This window comes from Narcine bancroftii, chromosome 2, assembly GCF_036971445.1.
Source record: "Narcine bancroftii isolate sNarBan1 chromosome 2, sNarBan1.hap1, whole genome shotgun sequence".
Lineage (NCBI taxonomy): Eukaryota > Metazoa > Chordata > Chondrichthyes > Torpediniformes > Narcinidae > Narcine > Narcine bancroftii.
The window spans coordinates 20,015,371-20,036,764 of NC_091470.1; the positions used below are offsets into that span (position 1 = coordinate 20,015,371).

Genomic DNA, 21,394 nt, shown 5'->3' on the forward strand with positions numbered 1-21,394 from the left:
TGCAGACTTTTACTCCTGTTTATCTCTTCTTTTTAACCTTGGTATCTCCCTCCTCTGTCACTCACTCCGGCCTCTTGACGTCCCGTCCCTATCCTCCCTGCCTTGAGACTGCTCCTCCGGGTTCATTCCACGATTGTGTCCTCCTGACTCCCCGGCCCATCCCTCGCAGCTTCTGAACTCCACCTGAATCTCTTCTCACTCGCCCCGGGTGTTCACGGCTTCCCTCGCTGCGGCCGTGACTTCCTCCCAATTTGTCTCAGCCCCACTCACATTTCACCCTGGCCCTCGGGATAATCGCCTCTCCCTTGACCCCTCTCTCTCTCCCCCCTCTTCGCCTCTCTCAGCTCCCTGCAGTATTTAAGGCTCTCTCCCCCCCGCCCCATGCGTCACACTGAAGCCTGAGACGTCTTCGCGGGGTCGGAGGCAGAGCGAAGACGGTTCGGCGAGGGTGGGGGGGGGGGGGGGGAAGGGTCCATTCATCGTGCAGAAGCCGAGGGATCGGGCGCCCGTGGTGGGTTCCGGTGACTGGCGCTGCACGTCTCTCGGACGAGGAGACGGGAGCCGGTCTGCGGGGGGATATGGGCTGTAACTGAGAGGACGGTTCGTGGCTGGGAAGAGTGAACTCAGTGAAGAAGATTTCCCAAAGAGGCTGCAACCCCCCCCCCCCCCCTCCTCCTCCCCACTGGACATCCACCAGCTGGTTGTCATCTGAGTCTCGCACCGACAAGGGCGAGGCGAGGCGATGCGGCTCGGCAGAGCGCCGGCCCGGTTACTCCTCCTCACCTCGCTCGCCGCTCTGTTCGTGTTGCTGCGAGGTGTCCCGACAGGTAACCACGGCGGCAGCGGGCGGCAGCGGGGGGAGAGCGCAACGAGCGACGCCGGGACCTCGGACAAGCAGGTGGGTTCAGATTTACTGTCAGAGCCAGGCAGAATGAGCACTTTATGGTAGTGCAGAGTCCACGTGGAAAGAAAGAAATGTAAGGCAACTGTGCAACAGGAAAGTAAATGCACCAATCTTTAAAGTTGGTTCTTGAGGAGTTTGAAGCTGGTGGTGAACCTTCGTGTCTTAAGACCCCGCGAATCTTCCGAAGAAATATTGGCAAATGTGTCAAATACCTCGAGTGTGGAGTGAGGCAGGGCTCTGGGGCGAAACGTTCGTCAATACTGCACGGCTTTGCCGTCAAACAAAATCTGCGGGTGCTGTGTGTGTATCGACGGGGACCTGCTCTCGTTGGCTGTTCTCCGTTTGACGTTTAATTGCGCCCGGGACCCCCCCCCCCCAAAAAAAAAGAAAGGACAGGTCGATGGAGATGCATCGTTTGGAGGGATATGGGCAGGGAAAAGGGGACGAGCGTGGGGGTGGGTTAGGAACCCCGTGGGGAAGAGGGGCCGAAGGGCCGGCGTTCCGTGCTGTGGAGGAGTCCCCGAGTCGATCCTTCGAGCTGAGCGTGGAGCCAACAGCCCTTCCCGGGAGGTCGGGCTGGTGCTCTCTGTGCCCTCGTTCCCGGACTCCACCCCCCTCCCGCGGCCACGGTCAGAGCCCCCGAGTGGGTCGTCCTCGCTCTTCCGTGCTGGGTGCGGGGACGCCCAGGAGTTGGTCAACCTCCCCCCTTTGTCCCTCCCGGCCCCGTTGCTTTGTTGGTCCTGTGTCGTGGAGACAGGAGCAAAGGGACAGTAACTGATGGTGGGACCTTCTTTACTGGGGATCCGGATCGACCGGCCGTTTCATGGGGTCCGTCGGGGCGTTGAATGGGGTCAGTGACTGCGTATCGGTGTTTCATCAGGTCCTATGTTCTCTCTCCCTTTGTCCCGCCACTGGTTTTGAACGCATCGTGAGCACGGGGTTAAGGCTTTGGCGTCAGGGTGAAGGTCGTGTTTCTTGCAGCAGGTGGGCAGACTGGTTGAACTTCTGCCAACTCTGTGTAGGATATTGGTTACACTGCGCTTGGGAAATCAAACTGAGATTACGAGAATCGATTGGCTCTGATTTACAGCGGGAAAGAGATGAGAAGAGGTCTGAAGTTACAAAACCACCTTCTGGTCCTTGAGTCCACTGTATTTTGCCTGGGGGGGGGGGGGGAAACCCTGAGGCTGAACTACCGTACATACTCGTGTAATAGTCGACTACCCCACCCTCTCTTTCTGGCCCAAAACTCACTTGTTTTCAGGATGACCCGTGTCCGTCGAACACCACTATTTTCCAATTCCTCAACCGTGGATCCTTGGCTCAGCCTATTGGAGCTTCTGACCACAGATCCTTGCCCTGAATGCCTGAACAAACCGGGGCCTCCTGATGCCCTGGTCGCAGACTCTCTCCGAGGCCCCGGCCACCCACCCATCTGAGCTCCCAAGTCCTTGAAAGACACAAGTCAAAATTAGTACCACTCCAAATTTGACCCGAAAAATTGGTCCCCAAAACTTGACTACTACGCAAGTATAGAGTATATGGTAAGTAACAGAGCCTGTTTGAACTGCAGTTCAGGGTTAAATCTTCTTGTGGAAGGATGTGGCATTTCCATAATTAGCTCTTATTCTGCCCTCGTGATGCCCTTGCAGGCAATTGACGTTTCGGGCCTGAGTCCATTTTTTCCCACATTCCCAACAAAGTGCTGAAGCCCAAAAAGTTGATCCAGCGTCTCTGTGTTTATACTACAGTCTCAGCCTTAATGCCTTTTGTCTGTCGGACTGTATTCCATCCCCTCCCATTCTTCCCGTTCACCAGCCTTTTAATATAGCCCCTTGCTCTCACCTCTGAGGAAGAGCTCAGGTCCGAAACATCAGATATACATCTTTACCTCCTATGGGCGCTGTGTGACCTACTGAGTTCCTCCAGCATTTCTGTATTTTTACCTCAATCGCAGTGTCTGCAGACGCTCACGTTTCACTCCAGCGTCAGCCGACTTTTGTGTTTCGTTTTTTGTGTTGATTGATGCTGCATGACCTGCTCGGATTCTCCAACACTTTTGTGTATTGTGTAAGTGGTTCATTAAGGGATTACTTAAGCTGGTATGTGAGTGGGGAAAAAAAGGTTGAGAACTACTGCTCTAAACTTTTCCTATCCATGTACTCATCGAAATGTCTTTTAAACATTGTAACTAAATTTTCCTCTACCTCTTCATGTACCCACCACCCTCTGGGCAGAAAAAAAGTTGCCCCTCGTCCCCTTTAAATCTTTCCCCTCTTGTCATAAATCTATGCCCTCCAGTTGTATCTCCCGTGCCCTGGGAAAAAGATCGTGACCATCTACCTTATCTATTGCCCCAAGGAAGGCTCAGAACTCAGTTCCTTAACTCAGTCCCCCCTCGTGATTTTTTAAACCTCTGACAAATTCAGGGAACCTCTACTTCAGGGGTAAAAAAAAGCCCAGCCTCTCCAGTCGCTTATGTAACAATCCCTCCAGTCCCTGTTACTTCCTTGAGAATCATTTTGCACTCTGCCCACCTCTATGATGCGCTGCCTGGAGCTGGGCAACCAGAACAACACATGATATTCTGATTGCACCCTTTTCTGGAACATACTGACCATGATCAGTGCCCGACTGACAGTTCAACTTAGCATTTAGTTAATGCAAAGGAACAATGAATCATCACAGCTGGGAACCACAAAGGTGTTCAAACAGATAGCCCTAGATCCCCAACATACACGACAATGAGCTTGAACAAGAGCGCAAGGCTGGTCTTTTAGGAAGGTTCTCCTCTGTGCGAGTGGAATTGGTTAAATTATTCTTGGCTTTGGCATGGTTCGAACATCTTTCAAATGCAATTCTTTGTTATTCTTCCAAAGTTATTTCTCTATAGTGCCCCAAAGTTTCCCTCTTTAATCAGTGTTTTCTGGCAGTCCCAAGCTCACAGAGTTAACCATTCCCCTCACCCCTATTTTCGGCAAATCACCAAACACCATCAGAGCAACAAATAGGGGAGGGAATCAAAAATAATGCACTTTGATCACTCCATCAAAAGCAATATTTTAGTCCAAAATTTTGTTCCTGGCTCATTATGCACTCCCTTCCCTTCATGGCCCCCTCCACCTCATCACACTTTTCACTCCTTCATTCCATATCTCTTGTTCTCCATCACCCTCGCCCCATGTCCCGTTTCTCCCCCCCACCCCCGCAGTTCTCAGGTTCACCCCATTTGTGCCCAGTCCTCAACTCTCACATTACCTCCCCACACCCCACTTCCCAACTCTCATTCTATCCTCCAATCTTTAAACTGACCACTCAATGCCCATCCACAACCTTCACACCCCACAGATGTAGGAAACAACAGTCTGCAGGTCAAACAGTGTCCTGTATATAGCATAGATAAAGACACCTAACCAATGTTTCTGGCTTGAGTCCTTCATCAAAGAACGACCAAAACGCTTGTGCCTGCCTACATTTTGCTCATACCTTGAAGAAGGGGTTGGGTCGAAACATTGGTTATGTATCTTTATCTTTGCTATAGGAGGTAAACTTTTTGCTATATCAGGTAAACTTTTTTTTACCTGCGGAGTATCTACTGAGTATTGCGTTTTCACTCTTGTACCCACAGCCCTTGCATTCCAAACACAATTCCAATCCCTAGCTCTCATACAATCCCTCAAACCCTCCTTTTTCTTAATCCATCACCATCCCAACCATCATGTTCACACCCTACCCTCCCACCCATCCTCTAAACCTCCCACCCACTGCTAACTCTTCAAACCCACACCCACCATCACTGACAGATCCATGAGTCCTCATATCCTCCTCAAACACCAATGCCTCTCATTTTTCCCCATCCAAAAGTGTTATGTCACGTGTTCCAAGGTACCATGAGAAAATGCACTGGTCAAACGTGGTGTAATTAGTTTTTATGGATTGAGTGGAATCCAGTCGATCAACTCAAACATAATACAGATATAAAAACAAAACAGAGATAAAGAAAGCGATCAGTAGAGCAAGGGCAACATAATTTTACTAGCCATGAGGCTCATTCAGGAGTCTGATAACAGCAAGAAAGAAACAGTCCTTGAATCTGGTGGTGCTTGATCTCACACTCGTGAATATTCTTCCCAATGGGAGGAGGGTGAAGAGAATTTGGCCAGGTTGGGATGAGTCCTTTTATACGTTGACTGCTTTTCCAAGGCAGATGGAGTCGGTGGAAGGGAGAGGGGAGATTTTTATGTTGACTCTTCTCTGAATCATGCCTTTCAACCCTGACCTGACATTCACCTCGGCTGGCTAACCCCGTTTCCCCTCAATAATGCCCCTGCTCTGCAGAAATCTGTCAATCAGACATTTTCACCAGACTTGGTCAGAATAGGGTTTTGGATCTTCGGGGAATCAAGGTATTCTCGTTGGTTCATAAATGTGGCACAGAGGTTATAGATTAGTCATGGTGGAGCAGGGATGGGGCAGAGGTGGAGCCGGACATTTCTTCCTTTATATTTCAGAGAGATCTAAATACCCAATCCTCTCTGTGTGACAAAATGCTCCCTGATTGGCCTGGCTTGAATGTCAATGCTCAGCCACCACCTCAGTTAGATTATGCCTTGATCTTCTCTGCTCAAAGGAATGAAGCAGGAGTCTGTTCAATCTGTCCTCACAATGTATCCCTTTGATGCTTGATGTCCATTTGAAAAGTGCCTTGGGATATTTCTCTGAATATTAAACACTGTACAGTTTGTTTTTGGGAAGATAAATATGTTAATGTGCTACTTATTTACAAGGGAACCTGTTTTTTCCATTTCAAAGGGATCAACTTTGATCATAGAACATAGAACACTACAGCACAGTGCAAACCCTTCAGCCAGCACGGTGCAGACCCTTCGGCGTTCTTTGTGCTGACCTATATATTCTAACCAAACCCAAAAAAATTAAGCCCTTCCTACCCCGTAAGCCTCTAGTTCTCATCCATGTATCTGTCCAAGAGTCTCTTAAATGTCCCCAATGTTCTAGCCTCCACCATCATCCCTGTCAAGGCATCCCAGGCTCCCTCAACTCTGTGTAAAAAACATATCCCTGATGTCTCCCCTGAACTTCCTTCCCTTCACTTGTACAGATGTCCTCTGGTGTTTGCTACTCTCTCTCTCTCTCTCTCTCTCTCTCTCTCTCTCTCTCTCTCTCTCTCAGAAAAAGGCGCTGGCTAAATCTTTGTTTTAAGTTATGATCAGGTTTGTTAACTCTGATACATCATGAGAGCACAAGGAATATCAGCAAGATGAGGCCATTCAGCCCCTCTTGTCAGCTCCATCATTAGTGCCTGCTGACCAGTAACCTCAAATTCCATAATTCCCTTAATACCTAAAATATGTCAGTCTCTGAATATAATGACTTAGCCTCTACAAACCTCTTGGGAAAAGAATTCTAATTATTCATCATCCCAGGGTAAGGACATTTCTTTTCTGTCCTGAACAGCTGATCACTTATTTTGTGACCCCCTAGTTCTAGATACCTCAGCCAGGGTAAACATTAACCCTGACCTCATGACTATGAGATCATGTCACTGGATTATTGATCTGGAGACTTGAAATTGATCCTCATTAAAAGGCATCTGGGAAATGTAAAATTCTAAATCTGGATGGAGAAGTTAGTATCTGTTGTGGTGGAATCTGTAATGAGTCTTGAAGAAGGGGTATGTCTCAAAATGTTGGCCAATTGCTCTCTCTTACTGATGCTGCTCGAGATTCCAGCATCTGCTGTTTCCTGTGCATCACTGGTGTAATCAGTAATGGTGTAATCCTTATTAGTGTTATCTGTAATGGTGTAATCAGTATTAGTGTAATCTGTAATGGTGTTATCAGTAGTGGTGTAATCCTTATTGGTGTTATCTGTAATGGTGTAATCAGTATTAGTGTAATCTGTAATGGTGTAATCAGTATTGGTGTAATCCTTATTGGTGTTATCTGTAATGGTGTAATCAGTATTAGTGTAATCTGTAATGGTGTTATCAGTAGTGGTGCAATCTATAATGGCATAATCTGCAATGATATAACCTGTAATGTGTAATGGTGTACTCTATGATGGTATCACCTGTAATGGTGCGATCTATAGTGGTGTAACCTGCAATAGTATAACTTGTATTGGTGCAATCTATAGCCCCTTTTCCATTGGAAACGTCCCAGGAAATCAGCACACTGGCATCAAATAATGTAAAATCACACCGGGGATTGACAGCCTGGACCTCTACTTACATCCCCAGCGTCAGATGATGTCGGCATGCTGATTAAACCAGTGGAAAAAGGACAAGTTGCATCCTGGGACTATTGTTGAAGGTCAACTCTTTTGTCCCCAAGGATAACTTGTAGGAAAGCCGTTTGTGCCCCGGTTAAAAGTGGCCCAGTGGAAACAGCAAAAATGGCTTCTTTAACTGGGACGATTAAATGGGATGCCCGTGGAAAAAGGGCTGATAATGGTATAATCTGCAATGGTGTAATCTGTAATAGTGCAATATATAATGATATAACCTGTAATGTTGATCACAAAGAATAAGACTGACTCTACAAGTTCATGAGTATCCCTAAAGAAATTAACCCACTGGATTTACATGGTAGTCCAAACTTGTAGTTGTGTAATTTACTTATAACTGCCATATGAAATAGCCCAGCAAGACATTCAATTAAGGAGGCCATAATGGGGGGGGGGACAATAAATGCCGGCTTTCTCAGTGAGGTCCACATCCCATGATTAAAAGAGCTCCAAATTACCCAATTCACAGACTAGTCACAACTGGGCTCCAAGCCACAAAAAATCTGTGACTGACCCCAAGTTGTCTAGGTGGTCACAAAGCTGACCAACTGGTTCCAATAGCACAAGTACCTTGCACCGTGAGACATTCCTGACCTGCCTCTCACTGGGGCAGTGCTGCAGCAGGCAACAAACACACCATTTCCATTGATTGATATCAGCACTTGTCTTCAGCCATACACATGGTCCTTCAGTCTATCAAGTCAGTACCAACCCATCTACTCTAATCCTACTTCAATCAGGTTCCATTTTCCCTCCCAAGATTCTACAATTCACCCACATATCAGGAACAATTTGCCGTGGCCAATTAACTCTCACATCTTTGGGATGTGGGAGGAAACTGGAATGCTGGTAGAAACCCGCACAAGTCACAAGGAAAACATGCAAGCTCCACACAGACAGCGCATGAGGTCAGGATCAAGCCCAGGTCTCAGGAGCTGTGGGACAGAAGCTCTAGCTGCAGCATCACTGTTGCCACCGTAGATCCATACGTTCTCGGATCACAGTGGGTCCCAAACTCCGGCTTCCACCTCCAGGGATTGATCCATGCCCAGATTCTTTTTCTTGGCGACGTCTTGAGAATGGCAAACAGGACGTGGAGAGCCCAGGCAGCATTATCTGCTCTCTCTCGCTCTCTCTCTCTCTCTCTCTCTCTCGCTCTCTCTCTCTCTCTCGCGCGCTCTCTCTCTCTCTCTCTCTCTCTCTCTCTCTCTCTCTCTCTCTCTACATTCTACCGCTGTGAAGTGACATCTCAGGTCAGCCCTTCCTCCAATGCTCCCGAATGCTTTAATCTACATCAAAGAGAGTTTTGTGTCCAGTTCAGGCCTGCAAGACCCCATATGGAGTCCTGGGCTTGTTGAGGGATTTCTGTGTTTGTTGATCGCAGATAGTCAGTAGGATCAGCTGAAATAATGAAGAATGATGAGTATTTTTAAATTTAATTTTTAAAAAAATTTAGACATACAGCTCCGTAACAGGGCCTTCCAACTTAGGAGCTGTGCTACCCAAGTACACCACGTGTGTGCAGTTCTGGTCACCCAGCAGTGGGAAAAATATCAATAAAATTGAAAGAGTGCAGAGAAGATTTACTGAGATGTTGCCGGATCTTCAGGAGTTGAGTTACTGGGAAAGATTAAACAGGTTAGGACTTTACTCCTTGGAACAAAGAAGAATGATGGGAGATTTGATAGATTGAGAGGGGTATAGACAGAGTAGATGTGAGTAGGATGTTTCCACTTCGATTGGAGGAGACAAATATGAGAGGTACAAGGGGAACATTAGGGGGAGGTTTTTCACTCAGACAGTGGTAGGAGTGTGGAATGAGCTGCCATCTGATGTAGTGAAAATAAATTAGATAAATACATGGATAGGAGAGGTCTGGATGGTTATGGAATGAGAGTAGGTCAGTGGGATTAACTAGTTTTATTGGTCGGCAGAGACTGGAAGGGTCGAATGGCCTGTTTTCTGTGCTGTAATATTCTATTCTTCTAACCAACAACCCCTGTACATTTTCAAGGGTGGGAAGAAACTGGAACACTTGGAGGAAACCCACGCAGACACAGGGAGAACGTCCAAACTCCTCACAGTCAGCACCAGATTTGCAGATAAAGCAAGACTTTTTAAGATTTAAGATTCTGTAATAAAAGAGATGTAATATCACATGAAATCGCATTTAGTCGAGTGTAAGGCAGACAAAGATTCGCCGTCAGCAAAAATTGCCCAGCACCTCTTATTCACAGTCACTGAGTGTCCGTGGATTTGCCTCCAGCGCTCCCGCGGCCTCTGTAGCCGCACGGACTCCAGTTCAAACCATCGCCAACCCGAGCTCCAGGTCCGAATCTCTGACCCGATCAGGAAGTCTTTATCGCCCGAAGCCATTCGGGAGCCCCTGCCACATCCTAGTTCAGATACTTGGTAATCCTTAAGCCAATCTCAAGCCAGACTCCAGCCTGGTCTGAGTTCTTTGATTGCAAGTTGCCAGCAGCTTGCCGCCTTCATGGGTTCCTCGTCTTGGGTTTCCAACAGCCCGCAGCCTGTGTGTTCTTCAGCCGCTCACTGGTCCGTCACCGTAGTCACTGTCTCGTAGGGTCACCTCCTCTGCTTCTCCTTCTCAAACGTCATTGGCTCCTTTAACAGGCTGTTTAAAGCCTGCACAGATCCATCAGCAGTTGGACTGGGCAGTAGGAGCCTGCGGAGCAGCGCTGTGTCTCTGCTCCCCACTCTCCCCAGGTCCGTGCCAGTGGCAGTGATGCCGTTATATGTGATAGCAGCTCCGGCAGCACCGCCATTTTTATTTGTATCTGTCTTCAGAGTGGAGGACCTCGGCAGGTACTGAAGAATCTGTAACAATTACAAATACGAGGGGCAAGAAATTGGAAAAAAACTAATAGGACTAAAAGCAGACAGATAAACACGAGGAGGTAAACAAATAAAAAAAATTGGTCTTTATTGCAGGAGGGTTGGAGTTTAGAAACAGGGGGCTACTGTTGTAATTAGACAGGGTACTGATGTGGCCACTTTTAGAGTATTGGGCACAGGGTTGGTAAAAAGGCAAAAATGCTGGAGGAACTCAGCTGGTCTCGCAGAGTCCATAGGAAGTAAAGGTGTATAACCAACATTTCGGGCCTCAGCCCATTGTAGAGCTCGTCGAAAGAACCAAAGACCTGTTGATCCAAACCAAGGCTTTTATTAGCAAAAGACCGGAGCTCTTCACAGGTGGCCGACCAGTCCGGAATGATCCGACCTGGCTAGGGACACAACCCTTTAAGGCCCAGACAATAGGCGTGGCTTAGCTCTCAGCCAATCGCTGTAAGCACAGTCTAGATACAGTAACTATATACACTATGTACATTGGTGAGAGATCTGTACTATCACAATAACCAACATTTCGGGCCTCAGCCCTACCTTGAAGAAGGGCTCAGTCACAAAATATAGGTTATATATCTATATAGGTTATATATCTTTACCCTCTATGGGTGCTGTGAGACCAGCCGAGCTCCTCCAGCATTTCTGTGTTTTTACTACAATCACAGTGTTTCACTCTAGCCACAAATTTGGTTCCTGATTTAGGAAAAGATATATTGGAAACAGTCTGATTCCTGGGGTGAGAAGGTTGTCCTTTCACCAGTGAATAAAGAAATTAGATCAATATTATTTAGAAGATTGAAGGGTGGTTTCCTTGAAATATATCTAAGCTCCTTTGGGGATTGTAGGGCACAGAGATGAGCTGAGGCTTTAATAAACAGAAGAACCTTGCTGGCCTGGATCCCAAATAGAAATGGCGGCAAGGGAAAAGTGGCTCAACCTTTATGGCCCAAGACCACGGGGGAGAAGTCATAGGGTACGAGTCATCCTTGGGCCGGCCACCTCCATATATACAACCGACAATGATAACTATATACAATGGAGGAAACATGTCACCCCAGGGATATGACATGGTGGGTGTCGAGGTGTTTCCAGTTGTGGGATAACCTCAAATGTGTGGAGAGTAATTTTCAAACTGAGGAATGTAGGAATTGCTTCTTAGTGAAGGTGATGAATCTCTGAAACTCCAGAGGGTTGTGGAGTCTAAATCATATTTAAAGAAGGAATTATTGAAAAATCAGCCAATGGGACAAAAGAGGAGATGAGGCCTAGAGCAGATCCGCAATGATCTTATTGAATGGCTGGATAGTTTGAGGGGGCAAGTGACCTACTCCTATTCTATTCTTGTGAATAGTAGAGCTACTGCCTCCTGGTTCCAGCAAAGAGGGGTTCAATCCTGGTCTCCATTGCTGTCTGTGTGGAGTTTGCAAGTTCTCCCTATGACTGCATGCATTTCCTTGAGGATGGTCACTTTTTGCAGATTGCGGCAGGGTATACAAACCCATGCAATTGCATGTTCGGGGAGGTCCATCCAGGAGTATTGGTTTGTATACACCACCACAATCTGACCCAACCAATCCAAAAACAATATTCTCCCATGTGACAAGCATTACCCTATCAGCATTAAGATGCACACTATTCATTTGCAAATTGCATCATTATGTGAGGCAATCGCTTAACCAGGTTCTCTCTTTCCTTGAGCATCGTTCTTGTGCGTCACCTGATCTGGGGAAACTCCAGGCTGATGGAAATTTACTGGCTCAGCTGGGGTTGCCTGGCAATGCCATGGGGCCCCTCTACATTCTTTTACAAAGCAGCAAGGCACATGTGGCATTAGTTAACGTCGATCAATCTACACCCATCTCCACCCGGCAGACCCTTACTTCCACATCCTCCAGGTGCACTGCTTTTCCCTCTACTGCTGGTTGGCCACTTAATAAATAAAATGCCCAAAGTATAGCTTAGTGGTAGGACATGGGGAGTTGATGGGAATGTTGGAAACTTTCAGGGAATATTAAAGAGGGACAAGAATTACTCTGGAACTGGGATAGACTCAATGGGCCAAATTATCTGCTTTTGTCATAATCATGGAATATTGAAATCATACCACTTCATTATTATTTCTTGGAGGCCACTCATGAGTCCCTCCTCGTGATCTTTGTCTTCTTTGTAAGGTGAAGAGCCATTCGATTTCAAGGCTGGTGCAGGGGCCAGAGGTGATGCCAGTGGATAGCAAACTGAAGAGCTGGAAGGAGAACAGCCAAACCCGTCATAAGAGGCGGTGGTCACCCCCAGCACCACAGGACTTCCCAGCGCAGCCAAAGTTTGGGTCTGGCCTGGAGGAAGTGGATCCTTTTGTCTTGGACCTGAAGAATTTCCCTGACCTAACCAATGCAGACCTCAATGCACAGAATCCCAACATTCAGGTAAGAGAATTTATCCATGTTCACTGACAGGGGAGTACGTTACAGGAGATGGCATAATACCATAAGACATAGAAGGAGCCAAAACAGGCTATTCAGCCCATCAAGTCTGCCCTGCCATTCAATCATGAGCTGATCCATTTTCCTGTTCAGCCCCACTGCCCAGCTTTCTCCCCATAACCTTTGATGCCCTGTCCAATCAATAACCTATCAATTTCTGCTTTAAATGCACCCAATGACCTGGACTCCACAACCACCCATGGCAACAAATTCCACAGATTCATTACCCTCTGGCTGAAGAAATTCCTCCACTTCAATGCTGAAGTTGTGCCCTCTTGTCCTAGACTCTCCCACCATGGGAAACAACCTTTCTACATCTATTCTGCTCATTGCTTTCAACATTCAAAATGTTTCAATGGGATCCCCCCCCCCCCCCCATTCTCCTAAATTCCAAGGAATACAGGCCAAGAGCTGTTAAACGCACCTCAAATGATAACCCTTTCATATTGCATATTTTCATGAATCTGGACAATATCTGGATATTCTCGAGATTCAAGACAACATTGTTCCTCTTTGGTTCTATTCTCTTCCATCCCCATTTCCCCTTCCTTTTGAGACCTCTCTTCAATTCTATCTGATCCCTCTTTTCTCTCATCTTATCCATTTCTAACACTGCAATATTTGTCTTTACCCACCCACTCTACCCTATGCAACTCATCTTCCACCACCTGACCTTCTTGTTTCTTTTGCCTCTCTCTGTCTGGCACCTGCCAATCCATTGTCTCTGTCCATCATCTTCACTGCTCCCTGGTTCACCCATCCCCCTCCTGTATAACCCCTCCCACACCCTATCTTTGTCATAAGCTACCTCTCTTCCACGCTCTCAGTCTTGGTGAAGGGTTCCAGCCTGAAACGCTGACCATTCTTTTTCTCCCGACTGATTCTGAGTTCCCACAGCAGATTGTGTCTTGCTCGAGCCCATGGTATCAGGTTCCAGGTGCCAGTGTTGTACAGGTCGACCTGACCTGTGTAACCCCATCAAACCTCTGAGACAATTTAAAGCTTCAAACTATGATGTGTCTCTTTAACTGCCCAGGAAGTCTTAGTTCTTCACTGACTCAGGAAGCAGACACAGCAAACAAATCACATAGCTTGAGGCCAGAGGGGTTCAGCAGTTTTTTTTAACTGCTGTCAACACAGGCATCATCCAGACTGATAACTGAATCTTTACTCTTTCAGATGTGGGCTGATAACCTTTGACTTGATAACCTTACACTCCCCCCAAGGCTCTACATGCACTTTGTGACACACAGAAGTCTGCAGATGCTGTGATTGTAGTAAAAGCTGGAGGAACCCAGCTGGACTTTTCAGCGTCCATAGGAGACAAAGATATATTGCTGACATTTGGGACCTGACCCCTTCTTGAAGGAATAATTCCTTTAAGAAGGGCTCAGGCCCAAAACAACGACAATGTATCTTTGTCAAAAAGACCAGCTGAGATCCTCCAGCATTTCTACATACACATTACTCACTCATGTCCTTCCACCTGCAGATTTTGGATACTGTTCTCCACAGGCTATACCTCTAAAATCCACATTGTTCACATCAACTAGTCATGGGTGTAACCCTGTCATTGATAAGAGTGAAACACAAAAGTCTGCAGACGTTGTGATTGTAGTAAAAAAAACAGTGAAATGCTGGCGGAACTCAGCTGGTCTTGCAGCATACATAGGAGGTAAAGATATATTACTGACAATTCTGGCCTGAGCTAGGGATACCAGATTTGCCAAATGATTTCTAATTTGCATATACATACATACTTAGAGATAAAATAATATTACTACAGGGGAAAAACTTGTATACTAAACAATATTGGTAAGACGGTCATCTGGAATACATTACAAATTTAATCAGGTTAACTTTAAGCAGGCGAGAAGACCCTGTTATTTCTTATCCAATTAAAATATAAATATTTAAATTACAAACCTTTAATTATTTTATCTTCTTCTGTATTTCTTTTAATCAAGAAATGTGTTATTTTATCAGTTTCTTTTGCAGAATCCATCTTTTGTGCTTGGTTAGTTGCAGACGCTGTTTTATATCTGACTTCCTGCCATTTTCGATTTTTGAATGAACAATTGCATCCTCCACAAAGATCCTCAAAATGTTTAATGAATGTCCATCCTTCAGAGAATTCATCATGAAATTCACACTTCCCATTCTGGCACGTTGGGGTTAAATTTCAAAACGCAAATGAAAAATATTTTGCGAGCTGATCAACACAAGATTTGTAAAAAAAAATTAACTGATCTGTCACTAACAACTGCAGACGCAGAACTAACGGGCTGGCTGGCTGGCAGTGTCCAGTGGCTGCCGCTAATGAATGCACACATGACATGTTTCCTTCAATGTAATAGTGGAGTTATTTAACGCTTTAGTTTTAATTAAGTAGTAACTAATAAAATAAATGAAAATTCCAAATAGTACAGCTCTAAACCTTTGCAATTTATTTTAAAAAATCAAAACAGGACATTTAAGGCATCCTTATAAAGCCAAAACAGGACAAAATCATTAAATTGTTCAAGGCATTGGTGAGGCCAAGTTTGGAATATTGTGTGCAGTTCTAGTCTCCAAATTATAGGAAGGATATCAATAAGGTAGAGAGGGTGCAGAGAAGATTTACTAAAATGTTGCCCGGATTGCAGTATCTAGAATATGGAGAGAGATTGAGTAGACTGGGTCTTTATTCATTGGAGCGTAGAAGGTTGAGGGGGGATTTGATAGATGTGAATAGACTCTTCCCCTTGAGGGTAGGAGAGATTGGAACAAGGGGTCAAAAGTTAAGGTTAGGGGGCAAAACTTTAGAAGTAACACTCAGAGTGGTGGCTGGTGGAATGACCTTCTGAAAGAAATGGTTGCAGCAGGGTCAATTTTGTCATTTAAGAGGAGGTTGGATGAGTGCATGGATGTAAGGGGATTGGAGGGTTATGGGTAGGGAGCAGGTAGGTGGAACTTGTGGAGTTTCACTTAAATTGGTGCAAACTAGAAGGGCCAATACGGCCTGTTTCGGTACTGTAATTGTTCTATGTTATATGGTTATATAGGACATGTCCTGTACATATGGGACACCTGGCAGCCCTAGCCTAAGTCCTTCTTCAAGGTAAAGCAATGCCTGCCTGTTTTTGCTTGATGAAGGGCTCAAGCCTGAAACATTGGTTGTATATCTTTATCTTTACTATATAAAGTACACGGTTTGATCTTCTGAGCTCTGAGCTTCTCTAGTGTTTTAACTTCCTCAGGGAATTGACCTCAAGTCACTGGACTGTTCAATCCAGCCCCTGGGTTACTCGTCTCATTAGCATGGCTTCCTCTCAAGTTGAGCAACCACACACTTTCATCCTAAGTTTGAGTTCTGTGTGGAATCTGCACATCCCCATGGCCATGTGGGTTCTCCATCACCTCCCCATCCAAAGGCATGTTGGAAAGTGAACTGGGTTAGTATAAATTATCCCTTGATGTATCAAAGTGGCCAAAGTATCGAAGTATTGCTGGAGCTGCTCTTATAGCAACGTTGCTGCTGGTGGAGACCCGGAAGAGTGGAGACGCAGTGCTGCCCTGAAGAGTTGAACCGCCTGGTCCTAATGCCAGTGACTCTGTACAGGCTTTAAACAGCCTGTTGAAGGAACCGATGGTGCTTTTAAATAAAATCCTATAACCACAGAAGTATGTGCTCAAGTTGACAGCATCTGTGTTTGGCAGTGGCCATGGGGAGTGGCAGACTCTAGGGGAGCAGCAGGGCACCAGAAACAGGAGAACACCCTCCATTGAGAAGGAAAATCAGAGGAGACCACGGCAGTGAACCAGCGAGGGTGGCTGAAGGGCCCACACAGGCTGCTGGTGACTTGTGGATGCCACATGGGCTGCAGGCTGCTGGAGAGTGATTCGTGGGAACCAGAATTCGAGAGGTACTGAGAGCAAGAAGGGCTCCCAAAAGGCCTCCGGCTCTGAAGGCTTCCCGATCGTGACGGAGGTTTAGATCTGGAGCTCGGGTCGCCGATGGATCGAACAGGAGTCTGTGCGGCTGGAGATGCTGGAGGCCAATCTACGGACTCTGAAGGGTCTCTCTTTTGCTTCTCTTTCTCGCTAACTGCAAGGGGCACCGGGCAACATTAATGGTGACTCAAGGCAGGGAGAAGGCAATTTTGTGTAATATTACATATTCTGTTCTATTCTTCTTTGGCTTGGCTTCGCGGACGAAGATTTATGGAGGGGGTAAAAAGTCCACGTCAGCTGCAGGCTCGTTTGTGGCTGACCAGTCCGATGCGGGACAGGCAGACACGATTGCAGCGGTTGCAAGGGAAAATTGGTTGGTTGGGGTTGGGTGTTGGGTTTTTCCTCCTTTGCCTTTTGTCAGTGAGGTGGGCTCTGCGGTCTTCTTCAAAGGAGGCTGCTGCCCGCCAAACTGTGAGGCGCCAAGATGCACGGTTTGAGGCGTTATCAGCCCACTGGCGGTGGTCAATGTGGCAGGCACCAAGAGATTTCTTTAGGCAGTCCTTGTACCTTTTCTTTGGTGCACCTCTGTCACGGTGGCCAGTGGAGAGCTCGCCATATAACACGATCTTGGGAAGGCGATGGTCCTCCATTCTGGAGACGTGACCCATCCAGCGCAGCTGGATCTTCAGCAGCGTGGACTCGAACCCGACAATAAAAGAATCTTGAATTTAAAAAGTGAGTTGATGAACAAGAGTGAGAGAGAATAAGCTGCAAGAAAGAATAGGTTTATTGTCATAGACACTAAACAAAGTACAATGAACCCAATAAGTAGATGGGAAACCATAGAATAATATTGATGCCATCTCCAGTCTCACTGACACAGGCAATGTAGTTTCTTGGTGGTGAAGAATAACTGAGGAGAAAGAAGAAGAATTTGAGGTTTTAAAAACAAACCTGGGTATAATTATTCAGAGCAAATGACATTTAGCTTTTGTGTTTGGCAGGTGACGATCGAGGTGGTGGACGACCCCCAGGCAGAAATTGAGATGGATCTGCTGAAGGGGAATCGAAATGATTGGTCCATCTCCTCAGCAGAATGGCTGTCCCACAAGGACATCTTCTGGCCCTTGTTCTGGGAGTATCCTGACTCCACTGAGGTGGGAAGCTTGGACTCGGCAAACGAGATGGACGGCGATGAAGAGGACGATCATGATGAGTATGAGGGGGAGGATACGTTCCTCAGCGCCTTGGATGGAGTTTGGGACAGGAACTGGCCTTTACAGAAGAGCTGGTCATCCAAGGAGAAGTTTAACTACGGTGAGTCTGGGGTTTCCGGGCTTCCTTCTTCCACCTGGTGTGTCGCTCTGGCAACCTCTATCACTGCATCTTGGTACATGTGACAATCCACTTGAACTTGAATCATATTTGGCTTGATTAAAGGGGCAGGTGAGAGCACTTGCTGTGCAAAGAATTCAGACACAAAGTTCGTAGACTGTACAAACAGGATTTAATCAGCTTAAACTTGTGCACACACAAGATCTCTGTTCCTTCCTGGCTCCACGTACTCGACTGACTGCCAAAGGGGCTGGCAAGTCTTTATACAGGCTGGTGATTGACAGCCAGCCAGGTGGGGCCAGCATCCCAGGTTACCTACCTGCAGGTACAGTGGTTGCCCCCTGCAGTAGGCCGGGAGGAGTGCAGCCAGTGTAGTGGTTGTATCACCACAACAGGTTAATTTAGTTCCTTATTCATCAAGTGAAACATAAAGTCTGTAGACGCCGTGACTGAAGTAAAAGTACAATCAGCAGGTTGAATATTTAGACCTTGAAGCAGCGATTACAGATGGGGATCAGAGAGAAAATAATTTTGCTCCATTCTACTGGAAAACTGTGAAATATCTTCGAGGGATGCCTACCCTGGAGAAGTTCTCCTTTGCTCTCCAAAGGGAGTTCTGTGCAATTCCCTCTCTCTGCTCCCCATCTGTAATCCCTGCAACTCTCAATCTTTGCCTGCTGAGTTTCTCCAGCATTGCCCTTTCACCCCATTCGTGGAGATGGGTCACAGTGGCCGAGCTGTGACCTGACTCAATGTATCTGTTCTTGTCCCACATCCACACGTACATTAATTTCACAAAAATCCGTCGGTCTCAGATTTGAAATTCTGGGTGTGAAGGTGCCCGTGAAGGGAGAGGAAAAACGATTTAGCAGAAAATAAGGGCACAAGAAATAGGAGCAAGGATCGGCCATCTGGCCCGTCGAGCCTGCTCCGCAATTCGATAAGATCGTGGCTGATCTGGCTGTGGACTTGGCACTCCCTACCTGCCTGTTCCCCATAGCCCTTAATTCCCCTGCTAAGAAATCTACCTGTCTATGTCTCAAATACATTTAACGAGGCAGCCTCCTGTTGCTTCCTTGGGCAGAGAATTCCACAGACTTGCTACTCTCTGGGAGAAGCAGTCCTTTCTCATCTCTGTCTTAAATTAGTGGGAAATGAAAAGCTGGAATCAATTTCAGCTTGTGGAAGAAGTTTCTGAACTTCTTCAACCCTCTGTGTGTGGAATTGACACCGAATGTCACTACTGAAAGGTTTGCTTTGATCTTCATTCCAAGTTACTGATCTCATGCACCTCAACCTACCCGGTCCTATCATAATATTGTAATAACCTCAGCTATTTGACCAGGAGACGAGTGTACTTCCAGTGAGTACGATTATATTATGTTTACATCGTATTTCTTTATGAAAAAGGAGGCCCATTGCCCAGGATGTAGAAGCAATCCTAATATTTCATATTTGTAAAGCCTATTAACCATATAACAGTTTACAGTACGGAAATAGGCCATATCGGCCCTTCTAGTCCACACCGATTTACGTGCAACTCCACTAGTTCCACCTTCCCACTCCCTTGACCATAACCCTCCAACCCCCTCACATCCATGGACTCATCCAACCTACTCTCAAATGACAAAATTGACCCTGCCGCAACAACCTCTTCCGGAAGATCATTCCACTCAGCCACCACTCTCTGAGTGAAGAAGCTTCCTCTTATGTTACTCCTAAAGTTTTGCCTCCTAACCCTTAACTTATTATCCCTTGATCCAATCTCCCCTACCCTCAGGGGAAAGAGCCTATTTACATCTACTCAATCTATTTCCTTCATAATTTTAAATACCTCTATCAAATCCCCTCTACGCTCCAATGAATAAAGTCCCTGTCTACTCATTCTTTCTCTGTATTCAAGATACAGGCAATCCAGGCAATATTTTTGTAAACCTTCTTTGCACCCTCTCTACCTTATTAATATCATTCCTATAATTTGGAGACCAGAACTGCACACAATGCTCCAAACTTGGCCTCACCAATGCCTTAAACAGTCTCTTTCATGCCCAGAACCTGCTCCCATCTGCACAAGGGGCTGATTTAGTGATCAATCCATCCACCAGCATGCCTTTGGATTATTGGAGGGAGGGGGTGGGGGGAAACAAGAGCACTGTGCAGTCACAGGGAGAACATGCGCACTTTAAGGGAGACGTGCAGGGTGGTATTTTTACACAGAGAGCGACGGGTGCCGGGTTTAAGTTGCCAGGGGTAATGGTGGAAGAAGATACAGTAGTGTTTAAGAGGCTTCTTGATAGATGGGTGAATATGAAGGTGATGGAGGCACTGGTGTCACTAGGGGGGTGGGGACCATACAAGGCGACACCATCAGAGGGGGGTGACACCAAAATGACTGTCTATAAATTTTTTGTGCAGTGTTTCAGCAGAAATTTATTATTTTTTAATAATAAATGTAGTGAGCTATAACAGCAAAAACATTTTTCGTAAGCCCAGCTGACATGTATCTATATCCCTAAAACTCGATGCTCATTTACTTTTTGAACCTTCTAATGCGTTCCAGTCAGAGACCCCACCCTCAGACTCAGTGCTGCTTCTGCCACCCCCCCCCCCAGAGCTGCCGCCAACCCCCAGCTTGGCGCTGCCGCCACCCCTCCACCCCCCTCGCTCAGCGTCACCACCTACCCGGCCAAGTGCCGCCACTCCCCCCCCATCGACTCAGCGCTGCCAACCCCCACTCCCCTTCCCCACTCAGTGCTGCCGCTGTCACCCTGGACATACAAAGAACGCATGCCTATTTCTTCTATCTCGGTCCATGGAGGGTAGAGTGATGACACCATGAGTTACCACACCAGGTGTCACTAACCCTAGTGATGCCGCTGGATGGAGGGGTATCTCTGAAGTTTTAGTGTGATTTGAACATCATGTTTGGCACAGGCACGTGGGCCAAAGGGTCACAGTTCCTGTGCTGAATTGTTCAACGTTCTAGTTCTGTTTGTGGTAAAGTGCTTTGCGATGAAGTGAAGTGACAAAAGGTTCCATATAATGACAACTCCATTTTTTTTCTTTCTCCTCCCATGCAAAACACACAGAGGAAGACAATGCCCATAACATCACACTGATTGAATCTTAATAGAGTCATACAGTTTGGAAACAGGCCCTTTGGCCCAATTTAACCATGCCGACCAAAATGTCCCACCCACACATCCCATCTGCCTGCCTTTGCCCCATACCCTCTAAACCCATCCAATCCATGGATTTGTCCAAAGGATTCTTAATTAGTACCTTCCTCTTCCACCTCTGGCACTCCATTCCCTGTTTAAAAAAAAGTGACCCCCCCGCCCCCCCCCCCCCCCGAAGGTTCCCCTCCTCCTTCACCTTAAACCTACATCCTCTGGGCAAAAGACTTTCTGCATTTACTGGATCTATCCCTCGCATGATTTTTGTATTCCTCTGTGGAACCACCCCACATCCTCCTGTGGGCCAAGGAATAAGAGCCTGCTCAACCTCTAAATACAGCTCAGGCATGCGAGTCCTTGTAAACTTTCTCCGCATCCTCTCCGGCTTGACGTGA

At 46.6% G+C, this 21,394-nt stretch overlaps 1 protein-coding gene across 2 annotated transcripts in view; it reads left to right on the top strand.

Moving 5' to 3' along the window:
* Positions 1 to 473: 473 nt before the first annotated feature.
* The window catches only part of ism2a (isthmin 2a), a 36,083-nt gene continuing 15,162 nt past the window's right edge, over positions 474 to 21,394 (top strand). The window contains exons 1-3 of one of the 2 annotated variants that reach the window (XM_069916034.1): positions 474 to 898; positions 12,247 to 12,498; positions 17,493 to 17,805. In XM_069916034.1, coding sequence (XP_069772135.1) covers positions 743 to 898; positions 12,247 to 12,498; positions 17,493 to 17,805 — 721 coding nt within the window. In that variant the 5' untranslated portion in view covers positions 474 to 742. Of the gene's footprint in view, positions 899 to 1,649; positions 1,755 to 12,246; positions 12,499 to 17,492; positions 17,806 to 21,394 lie in introns of those variants that run through there. The other variant, XM_069916035.1, reaches the window with a different exon arrangement.